This window comes from Phyllobates terribilis, unplaced genomic scaffold, assembly GCF_046119375.1.
Source record: "Phyllobates terribilis strain yellow unplaced genomic scaffold, ASM4611937v1 Scaffold_1__5_contigs__length_1240528914, whole genome shotgun sequence".
NCBI lineage: Eukaryota > Metazoa > Chordata > Amphibia > Anura > Dendrobatidae > Phyllobates > Phyllobates terribilis.
This window is the reverse complement of record NW_027362761.1, coordinates 659,246,668-659,273,127: the sequence shown is the minus strand read 5'-3', so window position 1 is coordinate 659,273,127 and position 26,460 is coordinate 659,246,668. Positions and strand designations below refer to the sequence as shown.

General features: G+C 44.9%; 1 protein-coding gene across 1 annotated transcript in view; it reads right to left on the bottom strand.

Annotated features, from left to right (window-relative positions):
* Nucleotides 1-26,460, bottom strand: part of LOC141273238 (cartilage oligomeric matrix protein-like) — a 1,071,601-nt gene that overhangs the window by 144,457 nt on the left and 900,684 nt on the right. Inside the window, exons 12-13 of the mRNA XM_073684814.1 lie at nt 11,498-11,550; nt 6,297-6,490 (exon numbers count right to left, since the gene is read on the bottom strand). Coding sequence (XP_073540915.1) covers nt 6,297-6,490; nt 11,498-11,550 — 247 coding nt within the window. The remainder of the gene's footprint in view (nt 1-6,296; nt 6,491-11,497; nt 11,551-26,460) is intronic.

Sequence of the window (26,460 nt, the reverse complement as noted above, 5' to 3'; positions counted from 1 at the left end):
GGAATCTTAATTAAAATGCAGGAAGCTCCAAATGTCTTTTGAAGCAGAGGACCCCTGAAAGTGCCAAGCAGGATACCTGTTGAGAGGAAGACTGAGATTTATAGATTGGAGGGAAGACAAGCAGGAAATGGGACATCTACAATAGGCAGTTGGGCAGTTATGAATATTGAGGTTTGTGTAAATGTGATATTGATGGGACATACTGTTAAGTGTTGGGTGTTTTCTGGATCTGAAATGGGTTCAGAGTCATTAGTGGATTCTGTGGTCTCCCATTCTGGTCCAGCCAGGGCAGATTCTGCTCAGCATCATCATTGGTCACAATGCCTAGCTGGTGCACGAGATGTACAGGTTGTCTCTTGGGTCTTTATTCCTAGCAACATAAAGGATAGGTTACGGAGGGAAACAGGGCTGCTACAGCCTAAGTCCAGGATTTACTGCACTGAGTATGCCCGTGACATAGCGGACCGTGATTGGTGATTTGGGAGTCAGCTGATCCGGTGACCTGGCACCGCCTGATTGGTCGCGGGTGACATCACCAATAATGCGATGGTGGGCAGGGCTTAATCTTTAAATAGCCCGCCCACAAACATGGCGGCGCGCTCTGATCATTGAGCTGTGATGGTGTTATTGTGTGGGCGCTTGGTCGTTTGGGCTCCACGTGTGCTATTGCTGTTATAGCTTCTGACAGGCAGGTTTAGTGGGGGATAGGCAGCCTTAGATGGAGGGAGGCGGGTAGCTTCGTCTGACAGTCTGGCTCCGACAAGGGGGTCGCTATACACCCCGAGTAGACTGCAGACTCCGTATTCCCGACACCGCCTGTTAGCTACGTGGAGAGATATGCCTCAGTCTGGTAGCACGCCGGCTGGGAGCACGTATACGCCGGCGTGAATCACACATGCTTCCTAGTCTAGTGCCTGCTGCGTAGTCCCTGTGCAGTAAACAGGGCTATGGATACATTATTTGTCGCACATCTCTCGTGCAGTTAACGGAGATAGTGCGAATCCCTTTTCCAGTTCCGGTGTGCAGTAACACGGAAGGGATTGTTATTTCAGTTGGTTGTTTTACCTTCTTACCTGAAAGGTGTTCGGCCGCAGTCCTCCAGGCTGCATCGCGGACCCCGGGTTCGGTTGCTTTCTATTATTATTAAAGTTGTTTGCAACCGTCCCCTTAACACATACATTTTCAGCTTCAGGAATAATCAGGGAAGAATATGCATATTTTCTCATAACTTCAACACCTGCCTATATACCCCAAATCAATAGTAATCAGATCACTGACACCAGCCATGTCATGTGTCTTATCTATGGAAAGGTAAAATCCCGATAAAAAATATGACAGTGATATCGAACGTCTGTAATCTTCAGAGGCAAAAATATCCCATAAGTTGGGAATTTGATAATATCATGAAGGGGGAGAACATCCCACATTCCGGCCCATGTGAGGTCATCCGGGAGGTGTTTGGGTGTAACATAGGTGCTGATAAAAGGTCAAGGCAAATTATGATCTGAGTTCCTGCACAGAGATACATCTCAGTGTAAGCATAATCCCCGTTCACTGGACGTTTCCAATTGAAGTGCTGTCCTTCACTAAGCTGAATAATCTCTGTGATCAGCACAGTAAGTTTCTTTCGTTATTCCTTTTTATTTTATGTAATTACATAAGCTGTATTGTTTTGTCCTCTTTGTAAAATCTTTTTTTATAAACGCTGCCTATCGTTCTGAATTGCATATAAAATTTAATAGTTCTGTTCCTTTTGTTCTGTAAATCGCACCTCGAATCTATACACTACCAGAAATCAGGCATCCAGTCAGCTTGTATAAATGACTGGTGGTGGCAGTGAGTAGTCTTGGGTTTACATGGAGTTTGCAGTGACCGTACTGGGGGTATATATGCTGTAAGGCGGCAGTGTTCACACCGTGCAGTAACTGAGGCAGTGACCCAAGTAAGTCCAATATAAGCAGCTTTTATTCAGCAGACACACGGGAAAACAGAAAAGTCCTCTGGTTCGCAGCCGGGTTAACACAAGTCCATAACAATGGTTGCCGGGGGCAACGGCTGCGCCAGGCCGCTCAGAGCCTGACGGGTGCAGAGCCTTCCCAGGCGTGGGTTCAGCTACTCACAAGTCTTCCGAGCTTTCCTGCTATGCTCCTAGCAGATCCCAACACTGAACAACACTAATCCTTAATGCAGGGTTTTTAAAGGACCTGTGGCAAGAGCCACTGGAAAACCTGGGTTGGAGGGAGGAGCCCGCCCCACTGCCTTCCTGTAGCCTCCTCCAAGAAATGAAGGCCCTGCCGGGTTTTACTTAATCTGCCTTAGCCAGATAGCCTGACCAGGTCAATGCTCACCTTCATTCCTGCATTGCAGCCGCAGCTGTGTCTTTGGCTGCAATGCATACCAACAGGTTTAATAGGTCTCTGTACATATTCTGGGGGCTATATAACGTCCCTTGTATACGATCCCAATCACTGCCTCACAACACATATTCCATGCTTTGGAACCGGAGGTGTATATACCATACGCTCACTGTTAGTTTCCCAATAACCAGCCTATTAGTGGAAACAGCCTGTGGCCTCCTCCATTAATCATCAGTCAAAGTGGCATCAATTTCACCAGAGTAAAAATAGTATAATGGGGACAAACACCTCTTCCACTACAGCCAACCCAGCAGATGGAGACCCAATCATGAGTCTTCACAGTTTCAAAATTTATTGTTAACATCTGTAGTAGCTGCAAAAGCAGGTACAGAAGCTACAACAAATATATCACAGACCGCAATTACATGAGATCAATACAGCACACTAAAAACTACACCATTGCCTAGTCTGCAAAGTCTGCACACCCAAAGTGTTGCACCGGAATATGCTGCGACCCTGCTCTTCCATAGCGGAGGACTGTAATGGGAATGAGTCCCAAACAGAAGTGGCTGAAGTCCCACAAAGGGGGGCCTTGGAAGATGAGGAAGGATGGTCTGCAGTGTTCTTGGGTCCACCAGAACCTCCCGATGCCGCTCTCGTGTGGGACAGAGAATGAACTGGTAGGTGATTTACGATCCCCAGTGATCGATTCTTCGGGGACTCTGGAGGTGCCTTTGCAAGAGGAGCTCTGCAGAACTCACCAGGCCAATGGTGGGATACCTGCTAACCGGTATGCACAGGATGAATTTGTCTGGTCTCAGATACAGCAGAAAAACCCAGGAGTCCACTCAACTCTTGTCTGAACTTGGGTTACCTGTGAAGAAATGTCAAACCGGCTAGGATTCCACTCGCCCGGGTACTGGCGAGCAAAAGGGGGAGAAAAATGTAATATAAGCCAGCAAAATCTCAGAACTCTTGCTGGATGTGTCATTAATGAGGAAAGACTGCCATCTGCTGGCCTGGCAAAACTGAGCAGAGCCAAGTTGTGCTTGAAGATTTGAAGGGGGAGTAAATTGAGATGCTGGACCTGATCAGGTGACCTACAGGAGGGATTTCCTGATATAAAAGTCCTGCGCTCCAAACCGCAGACAGATTTGGCACAAAGCTGCAGAACAGAGCAGATGTGTTCAAGAGGTTCCGCAGAGCTCAGCATCACAGGCCTCAGCCGGAGGTCCACGTCACCTAAGTGCCAGACGCCGCCTGATAAGGTCCGGACCCCTCACAGAAGTGCCCTGAATTCTGCGCATGTTGGTCAGAGCCAGGACCTGCGCTCTGCACTGATTAAGTTCCCAGGATTTGATGTTGCCTTTTAAGAGCCAAGGTCTGGACCCCCTGCCCCAAGCCTGAGAGACTACCGTTAACAGTCAAGCCGAGAACAGCTGAAAGAAGACTGACAGGAGAGGCGTGCCAGTGATAGAAGAGGAAAAGCGCGAGCAGGGCCATCACTTCCAGCTTTCAATTATGGTACTGGGGACAGTTGGGATTAGAATTTCACGTTGGGTAGGGGCTGGCTGGTCCATGGGAGGCTCAACGGGACTTGATTGCTTATATCCGAAAGAGACTTGCGGCCTGTCGGGAATAACCGGTGACCACCACTATGGCCATACAGAGAGGAAGAGAACTTACATGGTGACTCCCATGACTGGGTGCACCGCATTACAGAAAAGAACTTTACTGTTACTTACTGAAAGACTTATTTTTGTTATTTCAAGTTACTGTTGATTCTAATTGTTACCTAACCCTTAAAAATAATTGTTATATATAAAGTGGTTATATCAACCCCTGACTGTTTGCTCCTCATGTCTCTGTGCGTTGCATTCCGGCATGTTACAAAAGTAGAATATATGGTCAAAAAATTTTTCAAGCTGAGATGTAGCCTGCTGTATGATGTTAGTAACAGAAGAAATTAGATTTTTTACTATGGACGAAGACTGTATACAGTAGAATATATGCGCCCAAAAATTTCAAGCTGAGATGTTGCCTGCTGTATCACGTTAACAGAAGAAATTTCATTTTTTACTGTGGACAAGCTCTGCATACAGTAGAATAAATGCCACAACAAATTTCAAGCTGAAATGTGACCTGTTATACTGTATGTATCACGATAGTAACAGAAAAAAAAATAGATTTTTTTTTACTGTGGAGCCCTGGATACAGCTGAGTCTCAGCGCAAAAGAATTACAAGGTCAGATGTGGCTTGCTTAATGTAGCTCGGTCGGAACAGAAAAAATTAGAGTTTCAAAGGTGTACTCGTGCATGGAGCACAATATAAGCAGTGAACAACAGAGTTCTATGCTGAAATGTGCCCTGCTTTCTCTGTCTGGACCTCACTAATAGCAAAAACGATTGATATGATGCAAGGTTGATTTCCCAGTCACACAGAATCCTATCTATCTAAACTATCTGCCTTACAAGCAACCACCTAGCTAACTATCTAAAATATCTCAGTGGATATTGTGGATGGTTCCTGATTGGCTTGCCGCAATCTGCACACAAGTTAAGGAAAAAAAATTATATTACCAGCACGCCGCTACTCTTACCTCTCCCCATATCAAACACATCATTATACAGCACCACTATCCTATCCAAAGTGATAAAAATACTGTAGTGGAAAGGTGATCATTTCCCACACTTTACCGATTTTTGGCGATTTTAAATAAAAACGCTTGGGTGTCCGATCACGAATCCAAATGTGCAACAATTGTGCCAAATTTGAAATTGGCGAATGTCTTCTGAACATGTTTGCTCATCTCTAGTCTCTATTTTAATGCGTTTTCACATGACCGCTGACGTCATGGAAGGTCCTTTTACATTACCGGTACCCGCCACGGAGTCAGCAGCGACGCCGGGAGCAGAGCGGGGGCCATCGGAAGAGAAGTATAAGGTTATTTTTTATTTTAATACTTTTTTTACTTACAGGTACTACGGTACCCAGGTCTGGAGGAGAGTCTCCTCTTCTCCAGACCCTGGTACCATCTGCGCATTAATCGCATTGTGCGATCCAATGCAAGTCAATGGCGGCGATTTCGGACTAGAATTGGTCTTGCTGCGTTTTTTACCGCAATGCGAATTTGCAGCGAAAATTTCCGCATGATGTGCACAGCACATGCGGATTTGCATTGCAATAAATGGCAGACCTATTACAAGCGATTTTAATGCATTTTTGCAGCGAAAATACGCTGCAAAAACCCATTAAAATCACTTTGTGTGCACATGGCCTTAACGCTGTGTGCACATGGCCTTAACGCTCCACTACAAAGGGGATAATGGCTAACATATATTTGCATATAGCTGTAGTGTGGGCCCCTAGAGTCAATTTCTCCTGTAGGCTCTACACACCTCATTCTGACCATGTGTACACAGGTTTATGCTGAAGAACAACTATAAAATGTCTTACTGTTTCACCTTTTCATGGAAAAATGGTCAAAATGAATAAATTCTTCAAATATGGAGGAGAGGTTGTTTTGGTGATCTAATATAAAATGAATTAAACATGTGATATTGTTCTCGTGTATTACAGTTTTTTATTTTTTCTTCTTGAGAAGGAAAACATATGTGTATATTTTTGCTTATAAGGTATTGAACTGATTATTTTTAAATAAAGATAATAAAAATCTCTGCAACCCTTACACCTCAGATCCTTGGTTAAATACTCAGCTAATTCTTATTTACCCCATTAAATAGTTGTACAAACTGTCCTGACCATCAGATGGGGAATCTTATTAGAAGTAGTAAGGACATCTATGGAAAATGTACTTATTATGTATATGAGCTCATGCAAACTCTATGCATATGGCTCCTGGTTGAAGCTGAACCAAATGATTTGACCAAAGTAATACAAATCACAATACATTGTGAACAAAATTAAGAAAAAAATACCATCAGAATCAGTCTGTTCTGGATTAGGTACAATTCTGCAATTATCTGGTCCAGGTGGTGAGGTATCAGGAATTCCATCATTATCATCATCATCATCACACTCATCTCCCATGCCATCCTTGTCTGTATCCAACTGTGAGCTATTAATGTCAGATGGGCAGTTATCACGTGTGTCCTGATGGCCATCCCCATCTCTATTTTAGCATAAATGGAAAAGAAAATTGGGTTTACAAATGCATTAAAAAAGTGGAATAAAACGTGATCAAACAGTGAAATGTAAATAAAAATGCTATTGCTGAAAACATCATCTTGTCCTGCAAAAAGCAAACTGTCATACAGCTCTGTATAAAATAAAATAAATAAAAAAAAATTTATAAATGTGGTATTGCTGTAATTGTATTGACCCGAAGAATAAAGTCTTATCACTTTTACCACACGATGAACGGCATAAAAAAAATAAATTCATGAACTGGCTTCCAAAAATCGGAATAGAGAGCTATCAAAAAATGTCATGTACACGAAAATGGTACCAATAAAAATACCAACTTGTCACATGAAAAACAAGCCCTCACATGACTGTCAGCAGAAATATAGAAATATTATAGCTCTAAAAATATGGCGATGCAAGAGTTCTGCAAAAAAAAAAGCGTCTTTAATGTGTGAATGTGTGATGCCAGCCAAACAAAAAAAATTATATAAATTTGGTATCACTTTAATCGCACTGACTTATACCGTATGAGGAAAGGCGTAAAAAATAAATGAAAACAATTTTTGACCTGCTGTTGAATTGTTCATTCTGCCTCACAAAAATCACAGGCTCAGCTCAAATTTATTCTGATCTCTACGCTGAGCACTTACACCGGGGTTTCCATGTATATCTCTGAAATATGGCAGATGGAGGCAGTGTGAACGCTGCCTGGCTTATGATCCAGCGATATCCCTCTTTATAAGTGTGCATAAAAGCAAGGTCAGCCATAGTTCTATGCACCTTTGAAAAGAAGGACACCGCTGAACAGCGGCCAGATGGAGTTCAGAGTAACTCTGCTGCCTCATAGTGGATGGATTACTTAGTGGTTTTATCTGTGCTTTGCGTGCAAGATAAATGTGATCCAAAATGTTAGGTAAAATGTTCCCCATAAAAGATACAAGTCAATCCTCAAAAAAAGCTACCACTCAGGTCTGTCATCTGTTATCTACTACAGTTAGCACAAAGTCTTTGGAAAAGCACTATAGCTCCTCGTCCTTCTCCCTTCTGAGCTCCGGTGTGCCTAAACAACATTTAACATCCACAGGTTTGGCATTTCTGTAGCAATGAGAGCCCCTGCTTAATTTACCGAGAAAATGTCTCCAAAAGCATGAGTTGAGCATAATGTACTGGGCACAACGTACTGGTCATTACAATGACAGATTTGCTATTTTCACTCAGCAACATCCACTGCTGCTTGTTTCTAGAAAACACACACATGTAGTCAACAAAGTCACTACACCTGTAGATAAACTCCCAGAGAGGTGTAATATCCAAAATAAGGTCACTTAAGGGGGAATTCTGCTCTTCTGGTACTTAGGGGCTCTGTATATGGAGTCTGCTAGCTAGTCTACAGAAATTTGTTCTCCAAGAGTCATATAGTGCTACTTCCCTCCTGAGTCTCGCCGTGTGGCTAAGCGGTACTGTACAGCCACATATGGGGTATTGCCACGTTCAGCAGAAATTGTGTGACAAATTTTGGTGCATTTTTACACATTTCCCCATGTGATAATGTAAAATCTGGGTTAAAACCAATTTTTATTGTGGTAAAAAGGTAAATATTTTTTCTTCACTGTCCAATGGTATAAAATTCTGTGACACTCATGGTGTCAATTTGATCACTGCACCACTAGATGAATTCATTCCAAGGTGTAGTTTGTAAAATTAGGTCACTTATGGTGGGAGGGATTCTGCTTTTCTGGTGCCTCAGGGTTTTTTCCAGTGGGTTATGGCACCCAAAAACCATAACAGAAAAAATCTGCACTACAAAATGGCGCTCCTTCCCTTCTGAGCTTTCCACTGTGCCTGAAAAGTATTTCCAGATTACATGTATGGTTGTGGCGCACTAAAGAGAAATTGCACAAATTTTTTTCCTATTAGCCCATTTAAAAATTAAAAACCTGGGGCTAAATCAATATTTTAGTGGTAAAAATGTAATTATCTTTTCTTCACTGCAAAATGGTATAGAATTCTGTGACTGTGAGACACATGTGGTGTCAACATTCTCACTGCACTAAGTAAATTCATTGGGGGTGTAGTTTGTAAAATGGGGTCACTTATGAAGGGGTTCTGGTGTTATGGCACCTCAAGGTCTCTGCCAATATGATATGGAACCCTCAAACCATTTCAGCAAAATCTGAACTCCAATATGGCTCTCCTTCCCATCTGAGCTATACACTGTGCCTCAAAAATAGTTTTCAATCACATAGTTTTCAAGAGAAATTGTGTTATAAATTGTATAATTTATTTTAACCTATTATCCTTTTTGAAAATTAAAAACTTGGGGACAAAGCAACATTTTAGTTGAAACAATGGTAATTTTCCAGTTAATCAGCCAATGTTATAGAATTCTGTGAATCACCAGAGGTTTAAAAATGCTCACTACACCCCTAGATTAAATCCTTGAGAGGTTTAGTTTCCAAAATGGGGTCACTTGGGGAAGGGGGGGTTGATTTTGGACTAAAACAACATTTTTGTGGGAAAAAAAATATTTTCATTTTCTTCGCTTAACGTTATAGAAATTCGGTGAAGCACCTGCGGATTCAAGGTGCTCATCAGACCTTTAAATAAATTCTTTGCTTCTAAGCAATGCACCCAAACAGTAGTTTTCTACCACATTTGGGTCATTACTGTACTCAGGTTACATTGCACAACAAATTTTGGGCTCCATTTTCTTATTTAACCCTTGTGAAAACAAAAATTTGAGGGCTGGTCTCTAAAAATAATTGCTTTTGTTTGAAAAATGAAAAATTGCTGAGTAACTTTTAACCATTCCTAAAAAAAAAAATTAAAAAAATGATGCTGATGTAAAGTAGTCAAGTGGTAAATGTTATTTATTAATTAGTTTGTGTGGTATAGCTATCTGATTAAAAGGCATAAAAATTGAAAGTTTGAAAATTGCGAAATGTTCACATTTTGTTACATTTTTTATATTTTCATAAATAAACACAAATCAGATTGATCAAAATTTACCACAAACATGAAGTACAATGTGTCATTAAAAAACAATCTCAGAACAACTGGAATGTGTTGAAGTATTCCAAAGTTATTATCTTTAAAACGCACCTGTTAGCAGGATTGTGCTCAGTAAACCACATACACTGTAAGGTGAGCGACATTACACTGAATAAAGTGATACCTTGGTTGATGAAATCCGTCCTGTGGTTCTTGTGTAATCTTCACTTTCAGTTTGGAGATAATGATATGCTTGTGCACCGGGGCAGGCCTGTGGGGGGTGCTCTATCTGGTGCTCTGCTTACATATTCATCTGTATGCTCTTATGACAACTCACTGATCATTCACTGACCTGCATCCTATTTTACATAATGCATCTAGTAGTGCGGGGCTAGGTAAAATAGGAGGCAGGTCAGCGAACAATCAGTGAGCTGTCATAAGAGCATACAGATGAATATGTAAGCAGAGCACCAGATAGAGTGCCCCCCCACAAGCCGCCCTGGAGCACAAGCATTTCTTTATCTCCAAACTGAAAGTAAAGATTACACAAGAACCACAGGACGGATTTTATCAACCAAGGCATCATTTTAATCAGTGTAATGTCGCCCATCTGACAGTGTATGTAGTTTACTGAGCACAATCCTGCTGACAGGTGCGCTTTAAAGTGTGAATGAGACCTTATATAGTATCATATTAGCATAATCATGCCAGGATATTACACAATCAAGATAAAAAGTGAATTTAGAAACAAATACACTGCAATAATATATGTAACAGGTAGTCAGTAAAAGTGAATGAATAGTATTTTGCATGTACAAAATATCAAAATAACATACAAAATTGATATGTTAAAATATTTAATCTCAATTGCCTAAAACAAGATACACTTGAATTATAAAAAAACAAGTGACTCACCATTCAGGAGAAAATGACAGATTAAAGAGAATCTGTCATAAGATTTTTGATTTATAATCGGAGAACAGCATGAGGTAGGGGTTAAAACACAATTTGGCTATGTGTCACTTATCAAGGGTGTGTGCTGTTTTTTACTTATAATGAAGGTTTTATCACTTGGTGTGACTAGCTGGCAACTAGCACTGGTCCGACTCTTCCCCCTCCTGTGATGAGCAGCTCACTGTCAATAGACAATGTATATAGAGAGCCCGGTTTTGCAGAGAGCCTGGTGGGGGTTAGCTGTCGCATGGGTGGGGTTAGCTTTTTTAGCTTTGCTTCATGTTAAATCTAAGACCTCTGATTTTGTCACAACTGCTGCACCTAGTAAGCTAAGTGATTCATCTTTGGATTCAGAGTCTCTTTGCCTACATCATGCTCCTCTCAGATGAGGTAGATAAACCTGCTGACAGATTCTTTTTAAGCACCGATATCTGCTCCTGTGTTTACCTGCATACAGACTGTGTGATAAGTAGTAAATCCAAAAGATGTGAAAAAGTGAGGTCAGATAAGGTTGAATAAAGACAGTAAGCTGTGCTTGAGAGCAGGGTATTCATGGGTATAGTATCAGAAATAAATACAAACAAAAACACAAAGTTAAGTGCATGACAAAAGATGTCAGTCAGCACATAGACATGCCGACTAGTGATGAGCATACGTGCTCGGATGAGGGGTTATCCGAGCACGCTCGGGTGCTAACCGAGTATCTTCGGGGTGCTCGACAAATAGGTTCGAGTCACCACAGCTGCATGCCTTGCAGCTGTTCGACAGCCACAACACATGCAAGGATTGCCTGTTTGTTGGTCAATCCCTGCATGTGTTGTGGTTGTCAAACATCCGCGAGACATGCAGTTGCGGCGACTCAAACCTATTTTTCCCGCATGCTGAAGATACCCGGTTAGCACCTGAGTGTGCTCAGTTAATCTGAACACATGTTGACCCACCCTAAGACTTGGGTACCGATAGCACAATAGTGGACAAACCTTTTATGTTTAGTAATAGAGTAATGAGATAAAAAAGATATAATTTGCTTGATTTCTTTTTTCCTTACCGATCTTGATTGGTATCACATTGATCTCCCACTAAGTCATGGTCTGCATCTTCCTGAGAAAGGCACAAGAATGGCATATGAATAAAACTTTTGCATTTGCCTAGCTATCATTTGTGTACCTCATGGTGTTCTGCTATTAGTTTTGAATAACTCCTCAAGCAACAGCATTGGCTGTACAAGATTAATTCTGTCCTGTTTGCTTATTGAATAACATCTCTCTACTATTGCATCAATGTTGCCTATGTAAGCACTGTTTCTTTTCACTCAGCGTCTGTGGGATCTTGGTCAACTATTATGACATAAAGGTTTCTACAAGTGCTGCAACACCAATCTAATGACTATATGACACCATAAACTTCTATAAACATTTAAGTTTATAATTATTTATAACATTTAATCCCTTGTTACAGTACATCTTTTTTTCTAATCAAATACATATATTTTTAATTTTAATTGTATTAATGTTTTTGGAATTTTGAGTCAAGAAGCTTTGGTATGTACAGTATCTTAAAAAAGTATTCATACCCCGTGAAATTTTCCACATTTTTTCATGTTATACCCGCAAAATTAAATGCATTTTATTGGGTTTTTATGTGATATACCAACACAAAGTAGCAAGTATTTTTAAAGTGTAAAGGAAATGATATACAGTACAGACCAAAAGTTTGGACACACCTTCTCATTTAAAGATTTTTCTGTATTTTCATGACTATTAAAATTGTACATTCACACCGAAGGCATCAAAACTATGAATTAACACATGTGAAGTTATATACTTAACAAAAAATTGTGAAACAACTGAAAATATGTCTTATATTCTAGGTTCTTCAAAGTAGCCAGCTTTTGCTTTGATGACTGCTGTAACGGGTCCGGGAGGCGGAACCTCTGAGCTACTATACAAGGGGGCGGCCCTTGTAAGGGAGCGGGTGGCAGTCTCTGGGTGAACGGACAGGGAGTTACGGCAAGTGATCAGGGCAGTCTCTGGGTAAGGGGTAGGTACGACCTGTGATGGCAGAGCCTCCGGGTAGGCTAGCAGGCAGATGGTAGATGTGAGCTCCCAGGTGAGCAAGCGAGAGTCTCTGGAATAGCAGGTGGTCACGGCACGTGACGGCGGAACCTCCGGGCTGGCAGGCAGGTAGGTAACGGAGAAGCGCTCCCAGGTGAGCGGGCAAGAGTCTCTGGAATAGCTGGTGGTCACCGCACGTGACAACGGGACCTCCGGGCTGGCAAGCAGGCAGGTAACGGAGATGCGTTCCCAGGTGAGAGGGCAAGAGTCTCTGAGATAGCTGGTGGTCACAGCACGTGACAACGGAGCCTCCGGGCTGGCAAGCAGGCAGATAACGGAGAAGCGCTCCCAGGTGAGCGGGCAAGCTGGTCCATAGACAGACAGACCGGAGTAGTAAGGCAGACCGTCGGACCTCAGGCAAGCAGGCAGGTAGCTGATATGCGCTCCCAGGTGAGCGGGCAGGCTGGTCCTTTAGACAGACTGACAGGAGTAGTAAGGCAGACCGTCGGACCTCAGGCTGGCAGACAGGTAACAAGTATTCAGGCAGGAATCAGGCAGGTAACTAGCAGGTAACTGGCAGGTAACTGGCAACGGGACCTGAGGGCTGAAGCACAGGTGAGACACAGGTGCAAACAACATTGCTCGGGCACCTCCATTTTGGAGGAGGTGCCTTATATATGATGAAGTCCTCCGGCCATTGGCCGGGGACTCTTTAGGGCGGCGCGCGCGGCCCCTTTAAGAGGAGGGGAGCGCGCGCGCCCTAAGCACAGGGGCCGGGAAGGAGCGCGCGCTGAGAGCAGAGCAGGAGGAGGACGCCGGGACGGAGCGCGCGCTGACAGCAGAGCGGGAGGAGGACGCCGGGCACGGAGCAGAGAGGTGAGAGGAGCAGCGTCCCTGCCTAGCAGAGGGCAGGGACGCCGGCACTACAGTACCCCCCCCTTTAGGCCCCCCCTTTTTTAGGCCAGACAGAAATTTAGCTAGGATGAGAGGGGCATGGATGTTCTCCCGGGGCTCCCACGTTCTCTCCTCAGGACCAAACCCCCTCCAATCTACCAGAAAAAAGGTCTTTCCTCTTACCCTTTTGCTGGCAAGAATGTTCTCTACCTCAAACTTGTCCTCAGCAGAAACCAGAGCAGGAGGCGTACCTGTAGACTTAGAAAAAGAGTTAAGTACCACAGGTTTGAGGAGAGATACATGGAAGGAGTTAGGGATCCGTAAGTTGGCCGGGAGTTTCAATTTATAGGCTACCGGGTTGATCTGACCGATGACCACCAGTGGGCCGATGAACCGAGACCCTAACTTATAGGAAGGGATCTTGAGTCGGACATATTTGGACGAGAGCCAGACTTTATCCCCAGGACGGAATTGAGGAGGGTCCATCGCTAAATGCTGCCAGGGGGCAGCAGGTACTGGCAGAGGAAGAAGGCGGCCGGCCGACAGGTGTCTCGGAACTTTGTTGAGGGCGCAGGACACACAGGCAGAAACAAAGTCCATAACATCCTTGTGCAGGTTAGGCCACCAGTAGTGTCGGGTAATGAGCTGGAGGGTCTTTTTCCGACCGGCGTGGTCAGCTAGTTTAGACGAATGACCCCAGTGTAGGATTCTCTCCCGATCAGGTACCGATACGAACGTCTTACCAGGAGGGAGACAATTTAGACTCACGGGAGCCACCTGCATTACTCTGGCGGGATCGATGGGGCAGTCACATGGTCTATGAGGTGGTGATGTCTCTGCCTCCTCCTTAACAAAGACATCAGCACTAGACCAATAAGGAATCGGAAGTCCAGGTAGATTAGCTGGGATAGGAGAGGGACGGACGGAATGGACGGGAACCAGGCAGGTTTTATGACAGGCCTGTCCCCAGTGAAGGACTTCTCCGGTTTGCCAGTCAAGCACGGGTGCATGTCTCTGGAGCCAAGGCAGACCTAGCAAGAGGGCGTGAGGGAGACCAGGCAGAACGTGAAAGGAGATACTCTCTGAATGCAGCATTCCCACCTGCAGAGTAATGGATTCGGTGATGAATTGGATGGGGCGAGGTAAGAGGCCCCCATCCACGGCAACAACAGACAAGGGTACAGCCAGAGGTTTGGTGGGGATGCGGAATTTCTCCACCAGAGACTGTGAAATAAGATTTCCGGCTGCTCCAGAGTCAAGTTGGGCTAGTTCGGAATAACGATTCTCCCCGCAGATGATTGAGACTGACAACAGCAGGGATGGAGAGGATTTATTTTTGTCTAGATCGACCCCTCTGAGTGAACCTAGATACAGGCGTTCTCCTGACCTCTCCGGGCAGGCACGGATCAGATGCTCCTTACTGCCACAGTAGAAGCAGCTCCCCTCGGCACGGCGGAAATCCTGACGGGATTTGACCATCTTGGTCTGGTCGACCTGCATAGGCTCAGGAGAGTGTACCTGGGGAGAAACGGAAGGAATGACGGGTTCCTGGAAAGTAGGAGCTAAACGTGGAATCCTTCCCTCACGGGTGACCTCTTTGGCACGCTCCTGGAACCGTAGGTCAATCCGGGTGGCAAGGGTTATTAGATCATCGAGAGTGGTAGGAATGTCCCGACCAGCAAGTTCATCTTTAATACGGCCGGACAGACCCTCCCAGAAGACGGATACCAGGGCTTCGTTATCCCAGGCCAGCTCCGAGGCAAGGGTACGGAACCGTATGGCATATTGGCCCACGGTGAGGCTTCCCTGACGGAGGCGAAGCAGAGAAGATGCGGATGAGGTCCTCCGTCCGGGTTCGTCGAAGGCTTTCCGGAAAGCCATGAGAAAGGCAGGCAAGTCGGACACCAGGGGGTCTCCTCTCTCCCATAGAGGATTTAGCCAGGCCAGGGCCTCCCCGGTGAGATGGGACATGATAAAGGCAATTTTGGCTCGGTCGGAGTTAAACTGGTGGGATAATAGTTCAAAATGCAGGGTGCACTGATTTATGAAGCCCCGAGCCAGGACGGAGTCGCCTCCGAAGCGAGGAGGTGCAGAGAGCCGGGGTCCGGAAAAGGATACCATGGTACTGGCCGTGGTTGCAGGTGGTGTAGTCAGAGTGTCCAGGCGGGTATTGACCTTCCGCAGGTGACCCAGGATGGACTCCTGTTGGGACCTTTGACGGGACAGTTCATGACACAGGTCCGAGAGCGAGGGAGCTTGGGTGCCACCGGGTTCCATGGCCCGAGCAAACTGTAACGGGTCCGGGAGGCGGAACCTCTGAGCTACTATACAAGGGGGCGGCCCTTGTAAGGGAGCGGGTGGCAGTCTCTGGGTGAACGGACAGGGAGTTACGGCAAGTGATCAGGGCAGTCTCTGGGTAAGGGGTAGGTACGACCTGTGATGGCAGAGCCTCCGGGTAGGCTAGCAGGCAGATGGTAGATGTGAGCTCCCAGGTGAGCAAGCGAGAGTCTCTGGAATAGCAGGTGGTCACGGCACGTGACGGCGGAACCTCCGGGCTGGCAGGCAGGTAGGTAACGGAGAAGCGCTCCCAGGTGAGCGGGCAAGAGTCTCTGGAATAGCTGGTGGTCACCGCACGTGACAACGGGACCTCCGGGCTGGCAAGCAGGCAGGTAACGGAGATGCGTTCCCAGGTGAGCGGGCAAGAGTCTCTGAGATAGCTGGTGGTCACAGCACGTGACAACGGAGCCTCCGGGCTGGCAAGCAGGCAGATAACGGAGAAGCGCTCCCAGGTGAGCGGGCAAGCTGGTCCATAGACAGACAGACCGGAGTAGTAAGGCAGACCGTCGGACCTCAGGCAAGCAGGCAGGTAGCTGATATGCGCTCCCAGGTGAGCGGGCAGGCTGGTCCTTTAGACAGACTGACAGGAGTAGTAAGGCAGACCGTCGGACCTCAGGCTGGCAGACAGGTAACAAGTATTCAGGCAGGAATCAGGCAGGTAACTAGCAGGTAACTGGCAGGTAACTGGCAACGGGACCTGAGGGCTGAAGCACAGGTGAGACACAGGTGCAAACAACATTGCTCGGGCACCTCCATTTTGGAGGAGGTGCCTTATATATGATGAAGTCCTCCGGCCATTGGCCGGGGACTCTTTAGGGCGGCGCGCGCGGCCCCTTTAAGAGGAGGGGAGCGCGCGCGCGCGCGCCCTAAGCACAGGGGCCGGGAAGGAGCGCGCGCTGAGAGCAGAGCAGGAGGAGGACGCCGGGACGGAGCGCGCGCTGACAGCAGAGCGGGGGGGGAAGCCGGGCACGGAGCAGAGCGGTGAGAAGAGCAGCGTCCCTGCCTAGCAGAGGGCAGGGACGCCGGCACTACAACTGCTTTGCACACTCTTGGCATTCTCTTGATGAGCTTCAAGAGGTAGTCACCGGAAATGGTCTTCCAACAATTTTGAAGGAGTTCCCAGAGATGCTTAGCACTTGTTGGCCCTTTTGCCTTTACTCTGCGGTCCAGCTCACCCCAAACCATCTCGATTGGGTTCAGGTCTGGTGACTGTGGAGGCCAGGTCATTTGGCGTAGCACCCCATCACTCTCCTTCTTGGTCAAATAGCCCTTACACAGCCTGGAGGTGTGTTTGGGGTCATTGTCCTGTTGAAAAATAAATGATGGTCCAACTAAGCGCAAACCGGATGGAATAGCATGCCACGGCAAGATGCTGTGGTAGCCATGCTGGTTCAGTATGCCTTCAATTTTGAATAAGTCCCCAACAGTGTCACCAGCAAAGCACCCCCCACACCATCACACCTCCTCCTCCATGCTTCACGGTGGGAATCAGGGATGTAGAGTTCATCCGTTCACCTTTTCTGCGTCACACAAAGACACGGTGGTTGGAACCAAAGATCTCAAATTTGGACTCATCAGACCAAAGCACAGATTTCCACTGGTCTAATGTGCATTCCTTGTGTTCTTTAGCCCAAACAAGTCTCTTCTGCTTGTTTCCTGTCCTTAGCAGTGGTTTCCTAGCATCTATTTTACCATGAAGACCTGCTGCACAAAGTCTCCTCTTAACAGTTGTTGTAGAGATGTGTCTGCTGCTAGAACTCTGTGTGGCATTGACCTGGTCTCTAATCTGAGCTGCTGTTAACCTGCGATTTCTGAGGCTGGTGACTAGGATAAACTTATCCTCAGAAGCAGAGGTGACTCTTGGTCTTCCTTTCCTGGGGCGGTCCTCATGTGAGCCAGTTTCTTTGTAGCGCTTGATGGTTTTTGCAACTGCACTTGGGGACACTTTCAAAGTTTTCCCAATTTTTTGGACTGACTGACTTTCATTTCTTAAAGTAATGATGGCCACTCGTTTTTCTTTACTTAGCTGCTTTTTTCTTGTCATAATACAAATTCTAACAGTCTATTCAGTAGGACTATCAGCTATGTAACCACCAGACTTCTGCACAACACAACTGATGGTCCCAACCCCATTTATAAGGCAAGAAATCCCACTTATTAAACCTGACAGGGCACACCTGTGAAGAGAAAAACATTTCCGGTGACTACCTCTTGAAGCTCATCAAGAAGATGCCAAGAGTGTGCAAAGCAGTCATCAAAGCAAAAGGTGGCTACTTTGAAGAACCTAGAATATAAGACATATTTTCAGTTATTTCACACTTTTTTGTTAAGTATATAATTCCACATGTGTTAATTCATAGTTTTTATGCCTTCAGTGTGAATGTAAAATTTGCATAGTCATGAAAATACAATAAAATCTTTAAATGAGAAGGTGTGTCCAAACTTTTGGTCTGTACTGTATATTTTTAAATATTTTTAAAAATATAAGTCTGAAAATTGTGACTTGCATTTGTATTCAGCGGCTTGTGGTCTGATACCCCTAAATGAGTGTGTGACCAATTGCCTCCAGGAGTCACATAATTAGTAAATTGAGTCCACTTGTGTGTAATATATTCTCATTATAACTACAGTTCTGTAAAGGCCTCAGGTTTGTTTGAGAACATTAGAGAGCAAACATCATCATGAAAACCAAGGAACGCATCGGACATGTCAGGGATAAAGTTGTGGAGAAGAGTAAAAGAGGGATAGGTTGTAAAAAAAAATAGCCCAGCTCTGAACATCTCATGAAGTACTGTTCAATCTCTTATCCAAAAATGGAAGGAGTATGGCACAACTGCAAACCTACCAACACATGGACGTCAACCTCAACTGACAGCCCCAGCAAAGAGAACACTACTTAAAGAAGCAGTCAAAATGCCAATGGTCACTCTGGAGAAGCTGCAGAGATCCAAAGCTCAGGTGGGAGAGTCTGTCCACAGGACTGCAATCTCTTGAAATTGACTTTTCTTAACTTTGACTCTGCAAAAACTCTTACTGTTGCTCTTATTCATTCTTGTCTGGACTACTGCCATGTGCATAAATACACACACGTACATGCTTTGGCATAGACTCATTGGGGATCAAAGCAGGACTCAATACTATCTAGTCTCCATTGTCAACTTTCTCTGCATTGTGATAGCCTTTCAGAGTGGTGGCATGAGGTTACTAAAGAGGCCTCCATAAGGGGATGTCATACTAGTCCTACTCCCGCATGATGTTTGGCAACTGGACCAATTTGGATTTCATTCTAGGTGCACTAACAGCTTGGCAGTTAGTTACATTTAATTAGTCATTAACGTGTTACCATAGCCTGCAGCGTCTCTGCGCTTGACATCCCTGATGTACGTGTAAGACATTAGATGGAACTTGCAAAAAGGAGCTACCAGCAGCAGAACTTGATAATTTGCTAGCCCAAGTGCATTCAGCATGCCAGAACATTACTGAGAAAAAAATAACCTCATTGACAGTATTTTGTAAATCCATTCTAACAAAATAATAAAAATTAAGACTTAGATTTTTATTCTTAGGAGCAAAACAGTAGCAATGCAGTGAGATGACAAGAATCTGCATAACTTATCATATGCTAAATAGTAGCAAGTCAAATTTAGGTATGAGATAGCCAAAATTATTGTGTATAAAATTATGGTAGTCTCACATTCGAAGCAGCAGTGGATGGTGAGATATGGAGCCTGAAAGTCAATAGTTCAAAAGATTGTTAACCTGGGGGGCGTGGCCTGCACTCAGTCCATGCAGCAGCAGTAAGACTGAGCTCCCAGGGAAAAAGCTAAAATAGCAGCTTTAAAGCAGACTACCGAATAAAATATGTAGTAATCCAGGTTCATAAACCCTCCTGGACTACAAAGATACTGCCTAAGGACCCCAAAGACCCCAAAGGAGAAAGATTCCCCCAAGAAAGTTGCGGCCTACAGCAAGCTTCCTCAACCTGAGGGTAAAGTACAGCATGGCCTGAGAGACCCACAGGACAAAGGGAAGGCTCTAACCTCTGTCTAGGGTCCTATCCAAGCCCCATTTCCAGCACTACTAGCACCTAATAAGAGCTGCATGAAAAAAGAAGATGATAGGAAATCTAAGCACCCACACTAAGGCTATGTGCCCACGATGCAGAAATGCTCCGGATTTTTCCTGAGTTTTTCTGCATTTCCCTGGCAGAAAAAAAGCATGCGGATTGTACATGCGGATTGTACATGCGGATTGTTCATGCGGATTGTACATGCGTTTTTCCTGCCAGGGACATGCAGATGTGAAGCGTTCTTCACATGCATTTCCGCATGCGGGTTGACAAGCGCTTTCCAAATCCATGCAAACGGCATGGATTTATATGCTGTGACCGTAAAAGAATGGTAAAAAATAAAAAATAAATCTATACTTACCTTCCGATGGCCCACGCAGCCTTGCTTCACTTCGTTCTCCCTTGCCGGAAGCACGCGGTACACTGCACTGAAGGACCTGCTGTCACATGACTATGACGTCAGCGCAGGTCCTTCAGTCCACCGCGATCTGCCGGCATGAGAGGACGAGCGCAGCGGGGGCCATCAGAAGGTAAATATAACATTTATTTTTTATTTTATTCTTTTTTTTACAAGTTCTATGGTACCCGGGTCCGGAGGAGAGTCTCCTCTCCTCCACACCCGGGTACCATCCGCACATTGAAACGTGTGGAATGCGCATCTACATATGCCGTGATGCGTAATCCATGCGTTTCAATGCAAGTCAATGGCGGCGAAAACGCAGCACTTCCGCAAAATAATTGGTAGTGCTGCGTTTTTTTCCGCAATGATAATCAGCAGCGGAAGTTTCCGCTTAAAAAACGCATCGTGGGCACACAGCCTTGCAGAGAGTGCTGCAACAGAGGGGAGAAGATACACTTAGATGCCTGAGTCCACCCCTCCAGACACCTGGGATACCCGCAGTCACACCAATCAAGCAAAGCAAGGTACTGTCAGGGAGCTGGGCTAAGCCACTTACCTTAAAATAAGAGGCACAGTCTGCTCCCCAGTACCAGCCGCAGACAAGGCACAGGGCTTCCCAGCAAGCAGAGGAAGGGATGACATCAGGCAGCTCCTCATGGAGCTCGAGTCAGCAAGCAGAGCATAGCAGCTACAAGCAGACTGTGTCTGATGACTCATTATGTACATGACGTTGGTATCGTCAATTCCAGGTGGGTTGGCCCCCAACCCATCTTACTTCTAATCTTCTCCTCCCTCCAAAAATGGCAGACACTACAGCTTGGGTGTAATTGGCTGCAGTGGCCTTTATTAATGCATGATAAACGTGTTGTATATATCTATCTACCTACAGTGCATTGTGAAAGTATTTGGCCCCCTTGAACTTTTCTACCTTTTGCCACATTTCTGGCTTCAAGCATAAAGATATAAAAAAAATTTTTTTGGGAAGAATCAACAACAAATGGGGCACAATCGTGAAGTGGAACGAAATTTATTGGATATTTTAAACTTTTTTAACAAATTAAAAACTGAAAAGTGGGGTGTGCAATATTATTCGGCCCCTTTACTTTCAGTGCAGCAAACTCACTCCAGAAGATCAGTGAGGATCTCTGAATGATCCAATGTTGTCCTAAATGACTGGTAATGATAAATAGAATCCATCTGTGTGTAATCAAGTCTCCGTATAAATGTACCTGTCTGTGATAGTCTAAGGGTTCTGTTTCAAGTGCAGAGAGCATCATGAAGACCAAGGAACACACCAGGCAGGTCTGAGATACTGTTGTGGAGAAGTTTAAAGCCGGATTTGGATACAAAAAGATTTCCCAAGTTTTAAACATCTCAAGGAGCACTGTGCCAGCGATCATATTGAAATGGAAGGAGTATCAGATCACTGCAAATCTACGAAGACCCGGCCGGTCCTCTAAACTTTCATCTCGAACAAGGAGAAGACTGATCAGAGATGCAGCCAAAAGGCCCATGATCACTCTGGATGAACTGCAGAGATCTACAGCTGAGGTGGGAGAGTCTGTCCACAGGACAACAGTCAGTCGTACACTGTACAAATCTGGCCTTTATGGAAGAGTGGCAAGAAGAAAGCCATTTCTCAAAGATATCCATAAAAAGTCTTGTTTGAAGTTTGCCACAAGCCACCTGGGAGACACACCAAACATGTGGAATAAGGTGCTCTGTTCAGATGAAACCAAAATTGAACTTTTTGGCCACAATGCAAAACAATGTTTGGTGTAAAAGCAACACAGCTCATCACCCTCAAAACACCATCCCCACTGTCAAACATGATGGTGGCAGCATCATGGTTTGGGCCTGCTTTTCTTCAGCAGGGACAGGGAACATGGTTAAAATTGATGGGAAGATGGACGGAGCCAAATACAGGACCATTCTGGAAGAAAACCTGTTGGAGTCTGCAAAAGACCTGAGACTGGGATGGAGATTTATCTTCCAACAAGACAATGATCCCAAACATAAAGCAAAATCTACAATGGAATGGTTCAAAAATATACGTATCCAGGTGTTAGAATGGCCAAGTCAAAGTCCAGACCTGAATCCATTCGAGAATCTGTGGAAAGAGCTGAAAACTGCTATTCACAAACGCCCTCCATCCAACCTCAATGAGCTTGAGCTGTTTTGCAAGAAAGAATGGGCAAGAATTTCAGCCTCTCGATGTGCAAAACTGATAGAGACATACCCCAAGTGACTTGCAGCTGTAATCGCAGCAAAACGTGGCGCTACAAAGTATTAACTCAAGGGGGCTGAATAAGGCTATGTGCCCACGATGCAGAAATGCTCAGGATTTTCTCCTGAGCGTTTCTGCATCTCCCTGGCAGAAAAAAACGCATGCGGATTGTACATGCGTTTTCCTGCCAGGGACATGCGGAAATGGAGCGGTTACCCACTGACATTTCCGCATGTGGATTGACAAGCGCTTTCCAAGCGATTAGCATTACTTGGAAAGTGCTTGTGACAACTAGGTCACACTATATAAATCCATGCAACCGGCATGGATTTATATAGTGTGACCCGAGAGAGTGGTAAAAATAAAAAAATAAATGTATACTTACCCTCCGATGGCCCCCGATGTCCCGCTCACTCCGTTCTCCCTTGCCGGCAACAGTGACTCTGACGTCAGCGCAGGTCCTTCAACTCACTGCAAAGTGCCGGGAACCAAGCAGGAGTGCTGCGCGGGCCGACAGAAGGTAAGTATACATTTATTTTTTATTTTATTATTTTTTTACAGATTTTTTAATGGTACCTTGGTGTGGAGGAGAGTCTCCTCTCATCTACACCCGGGTACTATCCGCACATTAGAACGCTTGGATTACGCATCTACATATACAGTGATACGTAATCCATGCGGTCTATGCAAGTCAATGGCGGCGAAGACGCAGCACTTCCGCAAAATAATTGGTAGTGCTGCATTTTTTTCCGCAATGATAATCCGCAGCGGAAATTTACGCAGCATGTGCACAGCACATGCGGATTATCATTGGGGAACATTGCTGCCCTTCTACCATGTGTTTTTAATGTGTTTTTAATGCGTTTCCGCAAAAACGCTGCGGAAACGCATTAAAAACGCATCGTGTGAACACAGCCTAATAGTGCACGCTCCACTTTTCAGTTTTGAATTTGTTAAAAAAGTTTAAAATATCCAATAAATTTCATTCCACTTCACGATTGTGTCAAACTTGTTGATTCTTCCCAAAAAAATTAGAATTTTATATTTTTATGTTTGAAGCCAGAAATGTGGCAAAAGGTAGAAAAGTTCAAGGGGGCCAAATACTTTCACAATGCACTGTATATCTATTTATATACAGTATACCTAAAGACGTGGTACGGTCCTTGAAGCTAAAAAAGGAGAGTCTGGTGCTCCCAATTATAAAATCCACTTGCTCCCGGCCCCACACTACCAGCCTGGGAACACCACGAAAACCCCAAGCCAGGGGGGTTCGAATGGTTTGAAACCACCACACCCGGGACTCGACATTCCTTTGTCGTAAGTCCCGCAACTCACCAGACCCCAATACCACACATATAACCTAGGGATCCATGTCCTGTGGACACTCCCATACCAATTTATACCCACTTCAAGGACTCTACGCACGCCACCACGAGAGTACTTGACCCTTCAAGTACTCAAGAACCCCTTTCCTTACCGCTTGTTCAATGCCTCTCCACAGCGTTGATGACCATATGTCAATCCCCTCATTGTTTAAATGCACTCAGTCGCTTCTCCAAAAATCACCCAAGCTGTTTTCCAAACTAAAATGCCTGACTGATACTCCTCCATTTTCCTAGACAAATTTTGAAATGGCCCTATTTTCTTTTCTCCACGCATTGTTTAACCCCTCTATTGACCTGGTGTTTCGCCAACTCCTACGGGGAACAATCTCCAACCAGATTGTTATCATCCCTGGAAAAGATGCCCAATGCCGCGAAAAATTGTGCTTGAAAACCCCACTTAATTCCCTGCACGGCCAAACTCCCAAGTCATTACCCCCCACATGCAGCACCAATATATCTGGGGGGCGATCTAAGCGCGCAAATTTATTTACCTCCCATAGCGCCCCGCTTCATCCCATCCCTCTAAACCATAGCCAACGTATAGTGGCTGTGCCCCTTGGAATGCAGAGTTGCCTTCCATCCTGCTTTGCTTCTGCTCTCAGCGTGCCCCAATGTACATAGGAGTGGCCCATTATCCAGACAAGTAAAGGGGGACCTAAGCAAAAAGACAATCTATGACTAGAAAAAGGCAATTTTTTTTATATATATATATATATATATACAGTACAGACCAAAAGTTTGGACACACCTTCTCATTTAAAGATTTTTCTGTATTTTCATGACTTTGAAAATTGTACATTCACACTGAAGGCATCAAAACTATGAATTAACACATGTGGAATTATATACCTAACAAAAAAGTGTAAAACAACTGAAAATATGTCTTATATTCTCGGTTCTTCAAAATAGCCACCTTTTGCTTTGATGACTGCTTTGCACACTCTTGGCATTCTCTTGATGAGCTTCAAGAGGTAGTCACTGGAAATGGTCTTCCAACAATCTTGAAGGAGTTCCCAGAGATGCTTAGCACTTGTTGGCCCTTTTGCCTTCACTCTGCGGTCCAGCTCACCCTAAACCATCTCGATTGGGTTCAGGTCTGGTGACTGTGGAGGCCAGATAATCTGGCGTAGCACCCCATCACTCTCCTTCTTGGTCAAATAGCCCTTACACAGCCTGGAGGTGTGTTTGGGGTCATTGTCCTGTTGATAAATAAATGATGGTCCTACTAAACGCAAACCGGATGGAATAGCATGCCGCTGCAAGATGCTGTGGTAGCTATGCTGGTTCAGTATGCCTTCAATTTTGAATAAATCCCCAACAATGTCACCAGCAAAGCACCCCCACACCATCACACCTCCTCCTCCATGCTTAACGGTGGGAACCAGGCATGTAGAGTCCATCCGTTCACCTTTTCTGCGTCGCACAAAGACACGGTAGTTGGAACCAAAGATCTCAAATTTGGACTCATCAGACCAAAGCACAGATTTCCACTTGTCTAATGTCCATTCCTTGTGTTCTTTAGCCCAAACAAGTCTCTTCTGCTTGTTGCCTGTCCTTAGCAGTGGTTTCCTAGCAGCTATTTTACCATGAAGGCCTGCTGCACAAAGTCTCCTCTTAACAGTTGTTGTAGAGATGTGTCTGCTGCTAGAACTCTGTGTGGCATTGACCTCGTCTCTAATCTGAGCGGCTGTTAACCTGCGATTTCTGAGGCTGGTGACTCGGATAAACTTATCCTCAAAAGCAGAGGTGGTCTTCCTCTCCTGGGGCGGTCCTCATGTGAGCCAGTTTCTTTGTAGAGCTTGATGGTTTTTGCAACTGCGCTTGGGGACACATTCAAAGTTTGCCCAATTTTTCGGACTGACTGACTTTCATTTCTTAAAGTAATGATGGCCACTCGTTTTTCTTTACTTAGCTGCTTTTTTCTTGCCATAATTCAAATTCTAACAGTCTATTCAGTAGGACTATCAGCTGAGTACCCACCTGACTTCTGCACAACACAAACGATGGGTCCCAACCCCATTTATAAGGCAAGAAATCCCACTTATTAAACCTGACAGGGCACACCTGTGAAGTGAAAACCATTTCCGGTGACTACCTCTTGAATCTCATCAAGAGAATGCCAAGAGTGTGCAAAGCAGTCATCAAAGCAAAAGGTGGCTACTTTGAAGAACCTAGAATATAAGATATAGTTTCAGTTGGTTCACACTTTTTTGTTAAGTATATAACTCCACATGTGTTAATTCATAGTTTTGATGCCTTCAGTGTGAATGTACAATTTTCAAAGTCATGAAAATACAGAAAAATCTTTAAATGAAAAGGTGTGTCCAAACTTTTGGTCTGTACTGTATATGTTAACTACTGTGTCTGGTCTCACGTATGACAAGTAACATTTTGATTCCCACCTTCCAATACTTTTGACGGTCTGGGCACTCAGACCGCAAGCTGCTGCCTCTGTTGCGGCCCCTATCCAGAAAGAGTGGGCTGCGCGGTTCCAATCCCACCTTACTCAGACATGTTCTGAAAATGCTGGTGAATTGGTATTTCACCAGAAATCCCATCTTTGTGACATAACAGGGGGCCATTGGAACTGCTCCCAAGCCTCTTGAAACGCTCAAATGTTTTCAATGGGCACATAATAGACCCCT